Source organism: Eptatretus burgeri, chromosome 6 (genome assembly GCF_056783735.1).
Source record: "Eptatretus burgeri isolate ZD-2024b chromosome 6, Ebu_testis_v1, whole genome shotgun sequence".
In the NCBI taxonomy this organism is placed as follows: domain Eukaryota; kingdom Metazoa; phylum Chordata; class Myxini; order Myxiniformes; family Myxinidae; genus Eptatretus; species Eptatretus burgeri.
Genome location: NC_140966.1, coordinates 26,069,728 through 26,089,727, shown reverse-complemented (window position 1 = coordinate 26,089,727; position 20,000 = coordinate 26,069,728). Strand labels below are relative to the sequence as shown.

Below are 20,000 nucleotides of genomic sequence, written 5' to 3'. Positions count from 1 at the left end.
TACCAGTGGAAATTGTGCTACTGCTGGGCGAAGGAGGAGAAGGAGACGGGGAAGGCGAGTCTGGAGGCAGTGGGAGAGGGGGAAGGGTAGAAGTGTGCAAGTGAGAGTTGGAACTCTTAATGTTGGGATGATGACTGGCAAAGGGCGAGAGTTGGCTGATATGATGGAGAGAAGAAAGGTGGACATACTGTGTGTACAAGAGACCAAGTGGATGGGGAGTAAGGCTAGGAGCATTGGAGGTGGTTTCAAACTGTTCTACCATGGTGTGGATCGGAGGAGAAATGGTGTCGGGGTAATCCTGAAGGAAGATTATGTCAAGAGGGTATTGGAGGTGAGGAGAGTGTCTGACCGAGTGATGAGTGTGAAGTTGGAAATTGAAGGGGTGATGATGAATGTCATCAGTGCATATGGCCCACATATGGGGTGTGAGATGGAGTATAAAGAAGATTTCTGGAGTGAGTTGGATGAAGTGGTGGAGAGTGTATCCAAGGATGAAAGAGTGGTGATTGGAGCAGATTTCAATGAGCTTGTTGGGGAAGGGAATAAAGAGGATGAGGAGGTGATGGGGAGGTACGGTCTCAACAAGAGAAATGTGGAAGGGCAAATGGTGGTAGAGTTTGCAAAAAGAATGGAAATGGCAGTGGTAAATACGTATTTCAAGAAGAAGGAGGAACACAGGGTAACATACAAGAGTGGAGGAAAGTGCACACAGGTGGATTACATCTTTAGCAGGAGATGCAACCTGAAAGAGATTAGTGACTGTAAGGTGGTGGCAGGGGAGAGTGTAGCTCGACAGCATCGATTGGTGGTCTGTACGATGACTTTAGAGGTGAGGTTGAGGAAGAGAGTGAGGGCTGAACCAAGGACCAGATGGTGCAAGCTGAAGGAGGAAGACTGTTGCGTGAAATTTAGGGAGGAGGTGAGACAGGCATTGGATGGTGGTACAGATTGGTGGGATGATTGGGCAACAACAGCAGAAGTTGTGAGGGAGATAGCTAGGAAGGTACTTGGTGTGACATCTGGACAGAGGAAGGAAGATAAGGAGACTTGATGGTGGAATGAGGAAGTACAGGAAAGTATAAGGAAGAAGGGGTTGGTGAAAAAGAAGTGGGATAGTCAGAGAGATGAAGTAAGTAGGCAGGAGTACAAGGAGTGGTGGCGAAAGGCAAAAAGAGAGGTGGCAAAGGCTAAGGAAAAGGCATATGACGAGCTGTATGAGAAGTTGGATACAAAGGAAGGGGAAAAGGATTTATACCGATTGGCAAGACAGAGGGACCGAGCTGGGAAGGATGTGCTGCAGGTTAGGGTGATAAAGGACGCAAAGGGAATGTGCTGACGAGCGAGGAGAGTGTGTTGAGAAGGTGGATGGAGTACTTTGAGGAGCTGATGAATGAAGAAAATGAGAGAGAGAAGGTTGGAAGAGGTGGAGATAGTGAATCAGGAAGTAGGGTGGATCAGTAAGGATGAAGTGAGGACTGCTATGAAGAAGATGAAAAGTGGAAAGGCGGTTGGCCCAGATGGTATACCAGTGGAGGCATGGAAGTGCTTAGGAGAGATGGCAGTGGGGTTGTTAACCAGATTGTTTGATGAAGTCTTGGAAAGTGCGAGGATGCCGGAGGAGTGGAGATTAAGTGTACTGGTTCCGATTTTCAAGAATAAGGGTGATGTGCAGAGCTGTGGAAATTACAGAGGGATAAAGTTGTTAAGCCACACCATGAAGTTGTGGGAAAGAGTAGTGGAAGCGAGGTTGAGAGGAGAGGTGACGATCTGTGAGCAGCAATATGGGTTTATGCCAGGAAAGAGCACCACTGATGCAATGTTTGCTTTGAGAATGTTGATGGAGAAGTATAGGGAAGGCCAGAAGGAGTTACATTGTGTGTTTGTGGATTTAGAGAAAGCTTATGATAGGGTGCCAAGAGAGGAGTTGTGGAATTGTATGAGGAAGTCGGGAGTGGTGGAGAAGTATGTGAGGATCGTGCAGGATATGTATGAGGACAGTGTGACAGCGGTGAGGTGTGCGGTAGGAATGACGGACCGGTTTAAGGTAAAAGTGGGATTGCACCAAGGATCGACTCTGAGCCCTTTCCTGTTTGCAATGGTGATGGACAGGTTGACGGACGAGATCAGACTGGAGTCCCCATCGACTATGATGTTCGCGGATGACATCATGATCTGTAGGGAGAGTAGGGAGCAGGCTGAGGCGAGCCTCGAGAGGTGGAGGTACGCACTGGAGAGAAGGGGAATGATAGTCAGTCGGAGTAAGACGGAGTACATGTGCGTAAATGAGAGGGAGGGTGGTGGTATGTTGCGGTTGCAAGGAGTTGAGGTGGGGAAGGTGGATGGGTTTAAATACTTGGGATCAACTATCCAAAATAACGAAGAGTGTGGGAGAGAAGTGAAAAAGAGAGTGCAGGCAGAATGGAGTGGGTGGAGAAGAGTTGCAGGAGTGATTTGTGACAGAAGGGTAGCTGCAAGAGTGAAGGGGAAAGTATATAAGACGGTAGTGAGACCAGCTATGTTGTATGGTTTGGAGGCGGTGGCACTAACAAAAAGACAGGAAGCGGAGCTTGAGGTGGCAGAGTTAAAGATGCTGCGATTCTCGTTGGGAGTGACGAGGATGGACAGGATAAGGAATGAGTATATTAGAGGGACAGCGCAGGTAGGACGGTTTGGAGACAAAGTGAGAGAGGTGAGATTGAGATGGTTTGGACATGTGCTCAGGAGGGAAGCGGAGTATATCAGGAGAAAGATGTTGAAGATGGAGCCGCCAGGCAGGAGGGAGGAGAAGAGGTAGGTCAAAGAAGAGGTTCATGGATACGGTGAGGGCGGACATGCGGGTGGTTGGAGTGTCAATGGAAGATGTGGAGGATAGAGCGAAATGGAGACGGTTGATCCGCTGTGGCGACCCCTAACGGGAGCGAGCCAAAAGAAGAAGAAGATTAATATATTACTCGCCCACTGAAAGTGTGCAATTTCATTTTACATGACTTTCCCCTTTTTGTACAATCTGCTTTCATTATATGACCGTCACCTCGACATGGAGATACAAGTACATATAAAATAAAAAAATTAAACATTTTGGTTTTTTTGAAGTCTCTTCAACCGTTTGTTGGAGTGCTTCCATGAGTGTTTGAGCCACTTGGCGAGCACTCTACAAGCTTCGATCGCGACAAGTTTCCATGGCGATAATGCGGCTCGGTTCTCCGTGGGGACATCTCTGGAGTTAGGAAGGCAAAATAAATTTGAGGATTACAATGAGTAAAAAAAAAGTTTTCCATGGTTACAAAGCAATGAATTGCCACATCATGGCAGGATAGCTGAGACGTACACACAATCGCTCTAAGCTGTCTGGCATGGGTTTGAATTCCGACCCAGCTATAAACTGTCATCCTGGTGTTTCACAGGCAAGGCAATTCATAAATGTGTGTGACATCTCTCTGATAGACGTTAAACTGGGCGTCCCCTCTGCTGGAACCCCCTCTTCCCGTCCTCACTCCTCCCTCCCCTCTACCCCTCCTCTCTCTCCCTCTCCCACCTCTCTCTCTCTTTCCCTCTCCCACCCCTTTCTCTCCCTCTCCCACCCCTCTCCATCTCCGTCTCCCACGCCCCTCTCTCTCCTTCTCATGAATCACTTCACATTGACGAATCACCTCACCTGTGAAACACTGGTATGACAGTTTGTATCTGGGTCAGAATTCAAACCCAGGCTCGACAGCTTAGGCCTAGGTCACATTTGCCACGGCGGCCGTGGGGTCTCCAAAATCTACGGCCATTAGCAATTATACGGTGGCTGCAGTATTTCCACGGTTACACAATGTAGCAGTCACATATGCTTTTATTTTTCAGGAGCTGCACGGCGTATTTATAAATTGTGGAGACCGAAAACGTGGGGTTGCCGTACGGTCTTTGATTTGATGTCGCACGGTGACCTTAGGGCGTTCCTGCAGCGGCCATAGAATTTTCAAGGCAGACGCAAGGTGCCCGCAAGGCGACCGCAAGGCGACCGCAGGGGGGCCCTAAGGCGAACGTGTGGCCAGACGGACGGTAACCAATGGGTTAATATATATGTATTTTTTTACCAGTTTTTTTTTTTTTGGGGCTTGTTGAATTGCTATGGCGAACTTAGAAATGAAAAAAGTTATAACTCCGCGTTATAATTCCACGGCGACCTTACGGCCTGTAAAATATAGCCATATGGCGTAGTGCCACCCTGAGGCCACCTCAGAAACTCTGCGGCCGCCGCACGTTTCTGTCAATTCAGAGGGCGTACGGCTGCCGTATCCTCGCCGTAGAGCAAATGTGACTTAGGCCTTAGAGATAAGTGTGCATACCTCCAGACCATCCTGCCACCCCCTGTGTTAATACTACTATTATTGTTTTTATTACTATCCCCATGCTTTTAAAAAATAAGGGCAGGATATTGCAATTGGCTTCTGTCCTTCTGTCTAGCCACCACGCTATCAACTCTTAAACCATTGTGCAGAAAGTCACAAAACTTGGTAGTTATGACACCACATGGCAAGAAGGTGTGAGAGCAGTTATTTTTGGTCCTGCCTCCTTGGGGCTCGGGGTGAGGTCAAATGGTTAAGTACCAAAAAATGCAATCATGGGCACATTTTAAATCAACTTTTTAATGAAACGTTTTATGTGAAATCAACATTGGGGGAAGCATGAAATAAGCAACAATTTTTTGGATTCGACCCCCAGTTCATGCCCCCAGGGGGTGGGGACTTCGGAAAGCTTCAGAAAGCAGTGCTGGAGAGGATGTTTGGAGAAGTCGAGTCATGAATGTCACCAGAATTCGGCCATGGCTTGATTGAACTGGACAGCTAGTTATAATATTTTTTTAACTTCTGCTGCGTGTGCGGAGAAGCGATTCTTAGCCTATATACCACCCATGTGTAAGTCGTACGTTCAATTTTATCCAAATTTCCTTCAGGCGAGTATTAAACAATGCTAGCGACCATTAGGAATGGAGTTATGCATTGAAGGGCAAAATTGTGTCTCATCATTCTGGAGAATCTCAATATTGCCCCCCATCAGGGTGTCGGGGGTTAGAGGGGGGGCAATATCACGCGTCATACTTGAAGCCATGGCCCGGGAGAAATCACATATAAGGCCCCAATATACAAATTATAAACAATCCATACAAGTCCACACATAATCTGGTGGTGAGAAAAATCAGATGAGGCAATTTGATACATCATTCATATGTGCAGACTCATTTATGCTCCTTTATTTGTGAAAGATCATTGCAGCCTAGCTAGCGGCCTACCTAGAGGCCTAACAAGTTGAAACCGCTTGGATCTGAGTCTATGAGGGTAGCGATAAGCATAGAATGCCTCAGGGACATCAGGTTTCCTCCAAATTTGTTTAAGCTTGGAGTTAAATAACAGTAGTAACTGTTTAAAAATGTAATCAATTGCCCGCTGACTCTCGAGTGCTTTCACGCTATTATTGCTCAGCCCCTTCCTGCCACTGTCACAATCCAACAACTTCTGCACATCATCCACTTCATCTTCATCAAAAGTATCTTGCTGGGCCAGGCCTTGAATGTCTCGATGCACTCTGGGGACCACAGTGGCAAAACCCTTGAAGTCATTGGCAACCTCCAGCCATAGGTTGCTCCAAACCCTGTTAAGGCAATTCTATGTCACCTCCCTCCATGCAGAAATGTCCAAAAAGTCACCTGAGCTCAGTCTCAAGTCTTTTTTGGCAAGTCTCAAGTATTTTCGGGCAAGTCTCAAGTCAAGTGGCACATCATCATGTCATTGTCATCGACTATGGTTACGTGTAAGCCTTTAATGCTCAAAAGCTTTCATGAGTCATGAGCTGGTTGTTTATATGAGCTTGATCATTTTTTAGGCATGTATACTCTATAAAATAAATAACATGGAAAAATTAAAAATGACAACATTTAGTTGCTTTAATTCATGCTCATTGATCAGACTCAGTGATGTAATGGTTACATTTGGTAACCAAAATGGTTACAATCGGTAACAACACTCTGTCACCAGACTCAGTCATTTGGGTGTCATTAATATTGGTGATTGCACTCTGAATATGAAAGGTTGGTGATTAATACCTGATTACTAATACCTTTTCTAAGTTTGGTGTGCAATCTATTAACCGAGTTCGTGCTCCCTTTGGTGTGTGGCTCCAGCGGTCTTTGTTTACAAATATAATCACATCCTACGAGGCATCAAATGAAAATTAGTCACAAACACATCACCGAGATATATTTATTTTCGTGTCGTGTTCATTCATTCAACGTCATTGTCAACAAGTTCAAGTCGCAAGTCACAAAATTTGCGACTCAAGTGTGACTCGAGTCTTCATCTATGCCTCCACTACTCCCTGATATCAACTGCATTGAGGACATTGAAACTTTTCCAAAAACCTCTTATTGTAGGCTTGCCTTCACCATCAGTTGCATCACTCAGTTGCTTGAAGGTGAGGCGCAGGTAATATGCTTTTAATGCTGCGATGACACCCTGATCTAGTGGCTGTATGAGTGATGTGGTGTTTGGAGGCAAGAACAAAACTTTGACCTCTGGTGTCAGGTCAGCAAAGTAGGTTGGGTGTGCAGGTGTGTTGTCAATCACGAGAAGTATTTCACTCGGAGATAGCACAGGTGGTCAGCCAATTTGAGAAAATTTGCCCCATTACCCAAGCTTTTTTGTTACCCCGCCAGTTTCCCGGGAGGTGGTCCTTTGAGAAGCCTTTGAATGCCCATGGATTTTCTGAGTGGTAAATTGCGAGTGCCTTCATCTTGCAATCACGACTTGCATTACTTGCGAGCAACAAAGTGATCCTGTCCTTGGCTGCCTATAAACCTGATGAAGTTTTTCTCTTCCCAGCTGATGTATGTCTTGCAGGCATCCTTTTTCAGTGCAGTCCGGTCTCATCAGCATTATGCTTGGGTGAATATCCACTGTCTTCCACAATCTTCTTGAGTGTAGCAGGGAATTAGCTAGCTGCCTTGGTGTCTGCATTCGCCGCCTCGTCTGTCATCTTGATGTTGTGTAGATTACTTCGGTGCTTAAATCACTAAAACTAACCTCTGCTCACATTGAAGGATTCCTCCTTGCTGTACTCACCTTCCTCTGCTCACAAATTGCTGGAGAAAAGTGTGGGCTTTTTCCTGCATAACTGGTAAGCTCATGGGTACATGATGCTGGTTTATATCTTCAATCCACATTGAATGCAGTCTCCATGTTTTCCATCACCTCACTGCGACCACGAACACTCCTGAAAGCACCAAAAGGTGTAACACACTGAGCCCTGGCCTTGATCTTGTCCTGGTTCACCCTTATGGTCCTCATAGTCATTACGGGAATTCCAAGCACTCCCTTAATGTCCAAAGCCCATTCACCTGCTTCAACCCGTCTTGAACCTCCAACTTCATCTGCAAGGTGACTGAAGTACATTTCTTCTTTGGTACCGCACCACTTGTCTCACTGGGTGACTGTTTTTAACTCATAATGTGGGTTTAAAAGAGTCTAAACAGTAAATAATGTGTGCCACAGCATCCACGTTGAGGAAAAAAAAGAGCAATGCGAGGGTCTGGGTGGTAGCGGGAAGGCAGCACGTCACTCCCACCTAAGTTTACGATTTCATAAAGTACTTCCATGCATCACAACTGTGCTTGCAGCAAAACGAGCGACATATTGTGCAAAAAAGGTAGTAATTGATCAACGACGTTCGACTGTGGCTTCAACATGAACGATCAACAACTGAAATAACATATAGCGGGACGACATACAGCGAGGACTCACTGTACTTTCACAAAACTTACATTGCTATTTTGTGGGAATAAACAACATACATTTGATATTGTTTATTTTTTTTTTCTATATAAGATGTATGCTCATGGCATCGCAAGGTTACAGATGGGAAAAGGCAACAAACTGAGAGTGGAGCAGTGGGGCAACAGTTTGATGCACCATAAGCAAGGGAATGAATGAACATGAGAAATTAAGGAAGAGAAAGGAGGGGAAGCAACACACTAACCTGGAAGAAGAGGGTTGTGTTTGGTTAGGTAAGATTAATGGGGATCGTAAAGATTGCCAATAATGATGGGAATGACATTAGATGGGAGTATACTGCCTGCTTGAAGCCCTGATAGGAAGAGGTGGATTGAACAGTCTCAGGAAGGTGGTTCAGCAATTTGGAGAACAGAGGAACAAAACATTTTAGGTGTGCAGTCTGTCTGGATGTTGTGAAGTTAACTAGGAGGGGATGACTGGAAGACTGGAGACATCCTGGAGTTGCTGGTGAGGTTTCCTTGTATATAATTGTATTTGATTAGCCATGCTGTTCTTCTTATCGAGACGTTTTTCAAACGAGTATTGATACGATGATGAATTTGTTTTACATTCCTTGGTCCAGTTCCACTCTCGCTGCCGTAGTCTTTCTGGGACAGGCTCTGGCCAACGGGTGGAATGTCAGGGAGAAAGGCCTCTCTTGCTCAAGCATGCACACACCGAGGCCTGCTTCTCACCACACAAGTGTGGTACACCATGTCTTGATGAGTCTCTCGCTTCCCCAGCTGATCTTCACTTTTGTCGACATCAGCACATCCCAAAGGTGATCATTATTATTATTATTGTTTTTTTATGTTTTGGGTGAGTGTACAGGGTGGCCTGAAAGTCGTTTTACTCCTCCCCATTAAAGCATTCATTCTTATACTATTTTAATACACAGGTTTTATGTGACCAGGACTTGTAAAATCATAAATGAGTAATCTGTATTATGGAGCACATATAGATACAATGACTGATTAATTATTACAACAGGCCTGGAAAGAAACTATTGGGCCACGTATCTATCTATCTATCTATCTATCTATCTATCTATCTATCTATCCATCCTACCAGAACTCTTTTTTTTTTTTTTTCCAAAACCTGAGCAGATAATTCCATCAGAGGCACAGATGTCTGAACCGTGAAACGATTTGTGAAGGCAGCATTTTTTTTTCCACTACAGACTGTACAAAAGATCAATGCAATTTTCATTGCCAAACGTGGAAAGAAGAGATGGAAGAAGAGTTTGTCCCACAGCCCTGAAGCAAATCTCCAACGTGGTAAGACTATTTATTCCTTATTATTTAGCTATGAATTTCCCTGTTATGAAAATAATTTTTTTTAATGAAAACTGTGAAAACTGGCAACTATTTAAAAAAACTTTTCCTGGAACTTCAAATTTACTTTTGTCATTTTTGGAAGATGACAACAGTGAAAGCGACAGTGATACAGAAGATCATATCAAAGGTAAGCATTCATTGATCATTATATTAATTATGATTTGCAAAGAAAGCTAATCAAAGTGCCACACAACTACTAATTTTACATCCTTAATCCCACTGATTCTATCCTTGTATCCATTACGGATCATTCTGCTCAAAGGTCCAAATACTTTTTATTCTCCTTATTCACCAGGGCATGCTCAACGTATGGCCAGGTTGCGAGCATTGCGGAAACGATCCTCTGCTTGCACTACTCTCGAGCGAGAGCTGTTCGAATGGCGGGAGAGGCAACTATTTGAATCTTTCATCGTTGTTGGCTTAAAACGGAAACATTCAGGCAAAGCCTACCAGGCTGAAATCACATATCAGTTTCCTAAGGTAACGGCTGTGTTACCTTTCATGCTTGTCTTGCATTCATTTGCCTCTGGCTGTTATCATATTTTAAAATGCATATTTATACTTGTTTTACAAATGTAAGTTGAGTAAAGTATAATACTAGCGGGGTATGCTTACACATTGTTAGCAATAATGAACCATGCTTCCCTATTGTCTTGGTTCACTTACCTGTATTTGTTTTTTCCATTTACTTATTTTCATTTATTTATATTTTCATTTACGGACACTTTCCGATGGTTCTGTGATTTTCACCAGTGCATCGGCTTTGACATCTGTCGCCAAGCAAAATTTCAGCTTTCTACGTCACCTGGAAGATCCCGAACATTAATATCAGTTAGTCAGCGAATGGTTAGAATGAGCTTTATGTGTTGGATAACTCAGACTGCAGCTGCATGTGATTCTGTATGAAGTATATCGCAGAAGAATATAAATTTTTATAATTGCAACTAAGCATTTTTGGTTGAATGAGTTTTGAGAAAAAAAACAAAATAGCATCATTTGCAGTTTTTTTTTCCAAGGACAAAGGGCCACATATATATATATATATATATATATATATATATATATATATATATATATATATATATATATATATATATATGTATCAAGGACCACCAAAACTTGCCGTTTCAGGCTTTGAGTGGCATTCATCAAGGAACTACAAGCAGTGGGTATGGGTATTAAAATATTTCCCCAGAGTAAAGGAAAGGAGGGATTGAAGGAAGGGAGATGTCAATATCGATTGAGTGATAAGACATCAAGGAAATGTATCAAAATGCCCCCTACCCCAGAACCCCAAACCAGAAATAAATGGTCCTGCATGAGTAAAACTTAGCATGGATGTTCGAACCATTGAATAGCCATAAAATAAATCTATTATTCTAGAAAATCATAAATAAATCTATCTAGAACCATAAAATATATTCTACGTGGTTTCTTGCCAGTGTCACACATTTTCCCCAGTTATGGGTGAGTTTCCTAATCCCTTTGGAATTGTATGATGCTACACCTCTCTCAGGAATGGTTGGAGGCCCGAAATCTCAAACAAGAGTTTGGGACCATGGACCATCACCCTGGACATATCTCGAACATTCAACAAATTATGGCAGGCTCAATGCATGTAACTCGAGACCACTTGGGTGCAAGAAGGGTGAAAAAACAACTTCTTAAAGAGCTGATTTGTCTTATTCCTCAAAATGTAGGTATATTAGTGGAGTTAACTGTGAAGTTTCAGATCTTAATTAGCAACGGTTATTTTTTTACAGCCCATCGAAGTTGACCCCAGAAATTCTCATTTGGTCTCCAGGATGACAACTCGAGGGCAAGAAATCCTCAGTAATACAGGGCTGAGGGCCTCTTCATGGTCCATGAGCTGCTAATTACTGATTCTAAGTAGTACTATCATACCTTAGACGGTATATGATGGCAAAAATTGGAATCTTCAAGAATCTTCTTGGAAACAATGCTCTTTTCTCCATCTGGACCCCTTACCACAATTTGATCCCTCTTGCCAGGTAGTTCTCGAGTGATATCCTGTTGATAAAAGAAATCTATCACTCGATTTCGTGTCTTATCTGATAATTTGGTAGATCGTGAAGCCTGGCGCAATGACATGCGTCACTGAATAACGGGATTCATGTGTGCTTTGTGCACACTCTGAGCAAGTTCCTTGCCGATGCCAAACAAATTGGCATGCACTGTGTTACCAGAAACAGCTTGGAGCAGTGTTTTTTTAGCTGAGACTGATTCGTTGTCATGACCTCTGAGGGAATAAAATGCCCCTTGGAGATTGGTCACAATTTTTGAACTATGTTCACCTCATTGATCAAAACTGACCAGCCTCTTACTATTTGGTGTCAGACTATCAGTGATGACCTTTCTCTTACTGTTCGGTGTAAGAACATTTAGGTGTTCTGCAGCCTGAGTTTGCAGTCGCCACTTCGTCCATCATGAGGAATTGCTTGAGATACTTGCAGTCGACGGAGCACTTGGGGACGGAGTGGTCATGGTAGCAGCGGGTAACTCTGGCGGGTCATGCGGCTCTAGTAGTGTAGCAGCATTGCAAACCTGTTGTGCATTTTGTGATACAAGTACCAAATTTGGCACAAATGTACATGAATATGTTGCGAACATTTTCAGATATTGGGCCACTTGAAATTCTCTCTTTTTGTCCGCCATATTGGATTTCAAAATGGCCACCACTTGAAATCTACATTTGCTATTATCTCTGGACGTAATGCAGCTATTGACTTGATTCTGGTATCCAAATGTATGTTTTTGGGTGCAAGGAATCCAATGGTACCATTTTCAACTTAATATTATCTATCACAGTCTGTTATATAATTTTATTTGGAAATTATCTAGGCAAATATTGGATTCAACACAATACTTTGAAAAGAATGTCTTAGTTCTGTAAATGTCTTAGGTATAATGCTGACATGCTACATGGTCTCGTATTTGAGGCTAGGTGTACTGGTATCTGAGGCTAGGTATATACTGGTACTGAAGATACGTGTACATAAACAGTGTCATGTTAACAAGTTCAGCATTGCCACAAGTACATGTATGTTGTTGACTCATCGTCATGTGCAGTCCCCTTCACACACACAGAGGGCTGTGCACTGAAGGGCAGCCTTTTTGCACTTGCAGCGCCTCACACACCCTTTCTTGCACTTGCACGAAACCAGCTCAATGCAGCTGTGAGCTGCCTCAGTTCGCCTGGTACAGTAAGGTGTGTACTGTCCTTCTCCAGTCCTTGACCAACCCCATTTGGTTGGTGGAGGGAGCTCTGGTGCTGGCAGCAGTATCTGACCCCACACATGTCCACCTTGATACACTGCCCTCTTGACATGTTCCTCCAGAGCTGCCTTCGTTGGAGGGATGAGCTGCACATTGTTCTTCCTTGCGAAGAGTTTCCTCCTGGCCTTGTCAATGTCTGTGCATTTGCTGATTCGATCATACAACAGGATCACGAACCTCTCGATGATGCGCATTGCATCGTCTGGTATGTCACGAGGTGCAGAGGACAGCAGCAGCAGCAGCAGCAGCAGCAGCGCCTCAGTGAGTTCTGGCAGTACCGTCCAGACTGCCCACGCAGTCTTCTTGCCATGTCTATGAAAACTAGACACAGTGTCGCATCCAGTTAGAGCGTGGAACATTGGCAGTGCATGAGCCTTCTCTCGTCCCAATCCAGCTGCTATTTCGTGTGCTGCTAGCTTTCGGAAACTCTGGCCTGTTCCGAATGCCAGCCACAGTTTTTCTTCTGGTTGCAACTCCTGTGCCAGGGACACTGCCAGCACCACAACATCGGTGTCTACAGTCCGGATGAGTATTGCATGGTGTCCATGCTGGACTGCGTGAGATGCATGCAGCAACATCCGACTGTCAGCTTCTTCATGGTTACATGGGGTGAGTGAGTTCAGATCTGGCAGTAGTGGCTTGCTGAGCACTGCTTCTCCATCAGTAATGACGAGTTGCTTGTCCTCCTGGTCAAACCATTCCATGAGAGCTGCTGAGAGGAACCTGAACAGCTCGGTCTTGTTGCTGTCCACTCGTAGGAAGTTCTGCCAGTTTCCTGGTATGGCTGCGGCAGCCACCACACGTCTCCGCACACCTTGTTCCCGCTTTGCACGTGTACTACCTTTCAGTGAATCAGCAAGGTAAGTATCCCAGACCAGATCCAGGCGTGACACTGTTTGCAGCTTCGTGGACATATATGGGACGAAGATCTGTTGTGCATACTCTTCAAAGGTCTTTGATGCAGCCGGCTTCAGCATCTGGACGATGGCTGCTCCATCAAGCACAATACAGGTCGTGACAGGAGTCTGTCTTTGCATTGGAGACTTCTTCCAAGCATGTGAGGAGATCACTCTTGATACCAGTGCAGAGGCTTCCACCATCAGACAATGCAGGAGGACATGCCTGATTCTCATGACAAAAGAACTCCTCAAGGTTTCCATCCCTCGTCTGGCAGCCAATGTACAGGCGTGCGAAGAGTTCACGGTCATTCTTGATGGAGGTGAGCTGTTGCTGACCTATGCTCTGGCTTCTTGGAGTGGAAGTGCTGAACACCTTCAGCTTGTTACGAGGAATGGGTGCGTCCACTGCCTTTGTTCTGTCCAACAGACACTCTCTGGTGAAAGCCTCAAACTGCTCTTGGCCAATCCTCTTGGCATTCATCACGGTCTCCACAGCAGCAGGATCTGCGATCTCCTTTGTGTTCAGTTTGACTACATCCTGACTCTCCTCCTCGAATGGGTTGCCCATCTCCTCTATGACACCGACGAGAGAGCGAACATCTTTCACAAATGAGGCTTGTACACTTGACGTCTGATCATGATGACGTGTGTCTGCTGTTTGCCGTCTCCAGTGTTGGTTCCCATCCTGGAATTCTTCGATCACCCTGGCAACTTCTGGTCTCGCAACCATCCAGCGACGTAGGGCACTAGGGTTGTCAGTGAGCCCAACTGCTCCACCGTCTCCTTTGATGCAGGCATTATTCTGCTCATGTGCCTGGTCAATCGGGATTGAAGAGAACACCCTCTGTGTTTTCTGAACGGTGAAGTGGCTTTCCCTGAATTTCCTGGCTACATTTGGCTGTTTGATGGTGAGTTCGGCCATGTCCTTCAGGTGCACTGGTATCCACCTAGCATAGTGGGTGTGATCCAGTGCATGGAATCAGGGGACCAGCTCTGTCAGAGCATCGAGGTACATCATTAACGATCCCTGCCTGAGAGAACGCACATACACTAGAACCAACAGTTCTAGTTCCAGCACGGTTGCCCAGTAGTGAAACTGGGGGATGTCTTCTCCTCTCTGACAACACCAGTCTTCAAACTCCGGAAGGTCCTCTGCATCCCTGGTTTCTCCCAGACAGTAGTGGTTGTCGGCACGGTGTTGCAGGATGTACAGTGCTGCTGCAGTCACTTGATGTGAATTTATATTTTAGACTGCCAGTATATATGAGCTTGTCTGAGTTGTTACTGGTGATTTAGTATAGTTTTTTTATTTATTTATATTTACAGAACTAAGACATTCTTTTCAAAGTATTGTGTTGAATCCAATATTTGCCTAGATAATTTCCAAATAAAATTATATAACAGACTGTGATAGATAATATTATGTTGAAAATGGTATCATTGGATTCCTTGCCCCCAAAAACATACATTTAGATACCAGAATCAAGTCAACAGCTGCATTACATCCAGAGATAATCGCAAATGTAGAATTCAAGTGGCGGCCATTTTGAAATCCAATATGGCGGACATAAAGAGAGAATTTCAAGTGGCCCAATATCTGAAAATGTTCGCAACATATCAATGTACATTTGTGCCAAATTTGGTGCTTGTATCACAAAATGCACAATTCTTTTGAATATTTGGGCTAAGCCGCCCCACTACTAGCTGTTGACTAGCTGCACGAGATTTTCAGACCTTATTCTTTTTGGTCTTCGGTGCAGAAACGATGGACTCGCTGACCAGTTTCGCTTTCTTCTTACGTTGTCTGTCTTTTTTTTCGACGGGCTTGCTTTTGTTGTCTATTGGTGGAGTTACGGTACCAGTCATTCCATTGTTTTTGCTATTTCTGCTTCTTCTGTATACCTCCTTTTGTTTTGGTCTGTTCAGCCTGGCACGCAGCTACACGTTGTCTTTCTTTCTGGTACCAGAGTTCATGCTGGTCATCCGTCATACTTTCTCACTTCTTCTGACACATTTTTTGCATACGTTGTGCAGGTATCATTGGTACCTTCTTGGGTTTCCCCCCGCTGGTTATCATCTTTGAGCGGTCCTGCCAAACATACACGCAACTGGAATATGGTTTCCCATGACATTTTGGTCCTGGAAAAAAAAAATCATTACTCTCATCGGGGTTTTGCTCATTTTATGCTCAGCAAATGCCTAAATGCCTCAACATTTCGGAAATCCAGTACAAGAAAACATTATTATCTGCATTTCTGAGTCAGACGACGTACGTCAAGACCGATCACTAACTCCCTTTCGCAAGGAAACTTTTGGAAATAAACAATTTTCAAGTCCAGAAACTATGCTTTTCAACTCACCTCTCAATAAACTACATCAACATAATGCCAAATCATCATATTCAAAATAAAATCTCGGAAATTCAGGTCTTGAGAGCGTTATTTTGAAGGAAAAAAGTTGAAAATTGAATTTCCCTCCAAAACCACGGAAATGACCTTGACCTTACGGGTGATGCCCCCTTTTGAGCCATAGGCACACTATGACCACGATAATATGCAGAAATACCTGCAGGTAAGTGATTTAACACAAGCCAATAGCTTATGTACCTTCTGTTTGTCTGACAACGCTAGAAATCTATCCACCGAAAAACGTAACGTACTCTCGGAAAAGTATTCGTCGTGACTCCTGAAAAATCCTATGGCATGGAACCAAATGTTCCAGTATTTTTATCCGCGTCGCGTTGCGAACGCTGGCTCTAAGAGAGCTCCGCATTATTGTTGTTGTTGTTGTTGTTGTTGTTGTTGTTGTTGTTGTTGTTGTTGTTGTTGTTCTTCTTCTTCTTCTTCTGGTGAAGACAAAACCTTTAGGACGTGGCTCTTGGACACATTTGTCCTTGTTTAATTACTCTCGGCGTGGTCAAAATACAGGAATGAAATGAGACCTTATATTGGTGACCATTATTCCTGTGCAGACCAAAAAGCAAAACGTAACGTACTCTTGGAAAACATTCTCGATTTCCGGACCACTACGAAAGAGATTTGTACATCATTATATGCTCAAGTGATGTTTTTTTTCTTGAAGAATAGACAACATTCTTACATTGAAACTCACATATGAGTAGATTTGTGGGTAATAAGCCATACAAATCCCAAGGAAGGCAAAAATTGGGTATCAAAAACTGACTCATGAATTTGCAGTTTTTAAAAAATAAATCGTCAAAAAACGTTCACTTTTCATACCAAAGCTATCCCTATTGCTCAAATCTCTCACTGGGTATCGAATTCAATCATGAATACATCAAAATCATAAAGACTGGATCATACAAATTTAGCCTATGCACCATGAAAAGTGCTGATTTCCACTTATTTTGGAAATTCGTGACATTGTAAAATAATTGTTTCACAAGATAGACTCTCCAACCCAAACATTTTAAGAATGTTCAGAGTCTGGACTATAAGATTAGGCTAATTCCAGGTCAGTACATTGCTGCAGTAGAGAGTATTAATGTAGCAAATGGAAGTCATTACTGAAAAGTAGGGTGGCCTCAAGTTATGTGCTTTGAGCCGGCACTCTGTGCTTGCAAAGCTCTGTGCCGATGTCATGCACAGCCACTTTCCATCCATCCATTGGGACCATACTCTGTGCAGAGTGTTGGTGTTGCCTAAACAGTCTCCTTGGCTATATTGGACACAATCCTGGACGGGTTGCCACTCAAACACAGGATACCAGCAAGCTGGCACTCATTTTGCCGACCTCAGAAGGATGACAGGCCGAGTTAACCCCACCTGGTATTAATTCACCAGCTGAGTGGGATTTGAACTCGGGACCCGAGGATCCCAAGCCCACCACCCTAACCATTAAGCCAACACCAGGCAGACAGCCACTTTCATACCTCAATTTCTGACTTCTTTTCACTCACTTTATTATCAATTGAACCCTTTCCTTTTCTTTCCCAGTTGAGGCTGGAGTGCCACAAGGCAGTGTCTTCGGCCCATGCTTGTTCCTTCTTTACATAAACGAGCTCTACGATGATCTGGAGAACCCTCTCTTCCTTTTTACAGATGACTTCACATCGAGTGTACAGTATCCTATCCCAGTGAGAGGAAGACAGCAGCTGCATCACTCTCTGCTGATCTAAATTTGAGTATATGGAACATTGTCACTCTTGAAGGACCACCAAACAAAACTGCTATATATTTCCTTGGTCCAAAAAACCCACTATCTCTGGCCACTGTAAGAGGTTCACTTCGTGGCCTCGTGATCAGCAATGATATTTCTTGGGCTGACGATAAAAGCAACGCTGGCTTCCAAAGCTAGATGTAGACTGTGCATCCTCCATCATTCTAATTGCTTCATAAATTCAAAACCGGTGTTTGCAGCTAAATCTTGTGTCCTAAACCCATCACTATCTCTACCCACTTTACCCAGTCGCACCAAACTTTCCCTGGACTCTGTGGACAATGCTTCCCCATTGTCTCAGGTCACTCACCTGCATTTGTTTTTTTAATTTATTTATATTTTCATTTTTTTTTTTAATTTATTTATATTTTAATTTACGGATGCTTTTCAATGGTTCTGTGATTTTTCCTGCTGTATCAGCTTCGATGTCTGTTGACATGCGAAATTTCAGCTTTCTATGTCACCCAGAAGGTACCAAACTTTAATATGAGTCACTCAGTTACTGAGTGGTCAGAATGAGCTTTATATATTAAACTGTATGACCCGTAAACCCGTTGGGTTCCCGTTGTGACAGCGGTTGATGAAAAACAAAAAAGACATGCAATTTTAATGTTATTTAGTGGTCAAACTTTAACTTGAAGAAAATTTGAGCATTTACCTCAGGAGTCATCATTCAACGAAGCACACGTCTAAACACTATTTTATTGATTAACGAACCCGGAAGTACGAGATCAAAATGGCGATGTTTACTTTATGCTTAAAAAGAAATCATTCTTTATCTATACGAAATGTTTGAGATTTTTCAATAAATCATTTCAAGAAAAAAAAAAAAGATGGCTCCAGCGAACTATACCGCTGAGGTTGTTTGCATTGATCAAATACTCCCGAAGAGTACTTGACTGAATGGGGAATTGATTTCTTAATAAATTTTTTTGTTGCACGATTTCAACGAAACTTGATATTGCACACCGCAGGCGAATGGTGAGTTGGGTGGCCATAAAATTTTTGCGCTATTGTGTACCGTTTTGGCTGCATTTCGGGAACATATATACATATATATATATATATATATATATATATATATATATATATATATATATACATATACAAGATGAGAGTTTTAGTAATATATAGATAAGATGAGTCAATTTCTTCATCACATGTGTTTGCTCTGGCAAAAAGGACAATAACAAATAATATAGTGCATAAATGCTAAATACATTTTCATTTTCTATTCAGTCTCCCGTTAGCATTGTAATTTAAGTGGTGCACTGGGGTTCAGCGTACAATTTAATTATCATTTGGTGGTTTTTACTTTTTTTTCTCTTTTCAGCAGCTGGAGCGACAAAGCAAAGATGCACGGGAGTCTGAAGAGAGGTTAAAGGCTATACCACACTTCTGCTTTCCTGATGCCAAAGATTGGGAACCCGTCACAGAGTACAGCAGGTTACTAACACATTACTGTACTATTGTGTTTTTTAAAACTATTATATACATTGCAATATTACGATGTCAAATGCATTCACATTTCAAAACTGCTAAATGCACAAACAAATCTCAGAATAGATAAAACTAACCACATTGATTGCTCTTGTAGGTATGTTGTGATCTTGTCTTGTTGAATAATTTTGTGATTTATGTAACCTTTGTATGTTTATGGTTCCTCACAAGGGAGTCAGTGCATCGGCTTGCACTTTGACTCCTCAACCCGCCCCCCTCCGCTACCCCCTTCTGGTATTTTTTCAAGTGTAGGTAAACCTGAGATATTTTTGTGGCACATATTTATAAATCGGCAAACGTGGCACATATTTGTCAGCTTAGCCACTTATTTGAGGTATCGCCAAGCTGCACGGGGTACCAGTACCCTTTACTCTGTGAAGTTATGTGATTCATCTGTTAACCCACGCTTGAAGTGGATAGTGTTCACAACTGCCTCTCGTCTATGACTAACTACAGTTATTGCAGAGACTGCAGGAGTCTGTTTCATCTGGAAAAACCATTTTAACCTTAAATTGTCTGCTTTAAGATCATTGTAATTACCAATAACATATTGTGAAATGTTTTTACTATTATTATTATTTTGTTCGGCTGTGATCTCATCTTGTTGCAATAACACTCTCAGCATTTGTTCCTCAATATGATGTGATCTTAATGCATAACTTGCACTTGGATTCTTATCATTATCCATCTTCCACCTGGAGGTCACTGTGCTCATAATTCTAATTCCTGTTACAACTCTGCAACCTCCTCTAGTGAGACCTTCTCTTTCGTCTTGACAACCGGTGATGGTAGCCGGCGATTTGGATACTGCAGGAGACTTTTGGTAAGACTGGAAAATGCATGTCAGAAATATACTCTCGAGTACTGTGTGTGTGTGTGTGTGTGTGTGTGTGTGTGTGTGTGTGTGTGTGTGTGTGTGTGTGTGTGTGTGTGTGTGTGTGTGTGTGTGTGTGTGTGTGTGTGTGTGTGTGTATATATAT

At 43.2% G+C, this 20,000-nt stretch overlaps 1 protein-coding gene across 2 annotated transcripts in view; it reads left to right on the top strand.

Moving 5' to 3' along the window:
* The window catches only part of LOC147024422 (DENN domain-containing protein 2B-like), a 252,398-nt gene that overhangs the window by 74,201 nt on the left and 158,197 nt on the right, over positions 1-20,000 (top strand). Inside the window, exons 5-10 of one of the 2 annotated variants that reach the window (XM_085884333.1) lie at positions 8,392-8,589; positions 8,989-9,085; positions 9,228-9,272; positions 9,441-9,625; positions 18,857-18,966; positions 19,774-19,843. In XM_085884333.1, the coding sequence (XP_085740459.1) occupies positions 8,392-8,589; positions 8,989-9,085; positions 9,228-9,272; positions 9,441-9,625; positions 18,857-18,966; positions 19,774-19,843 (705 nt within the window). Of the gene's footprint in view, positions 1-8,391; positions 8,590-8,988; positions 9,086-9,227; positions 9,273-9,440; positions 9,626-18,853; positions 18,967-19,773; positions 19,844-20,000 lie in introns of both variants that reach the window. The other variant, XM_085884331.1, reaches the window with a different exon arrangement.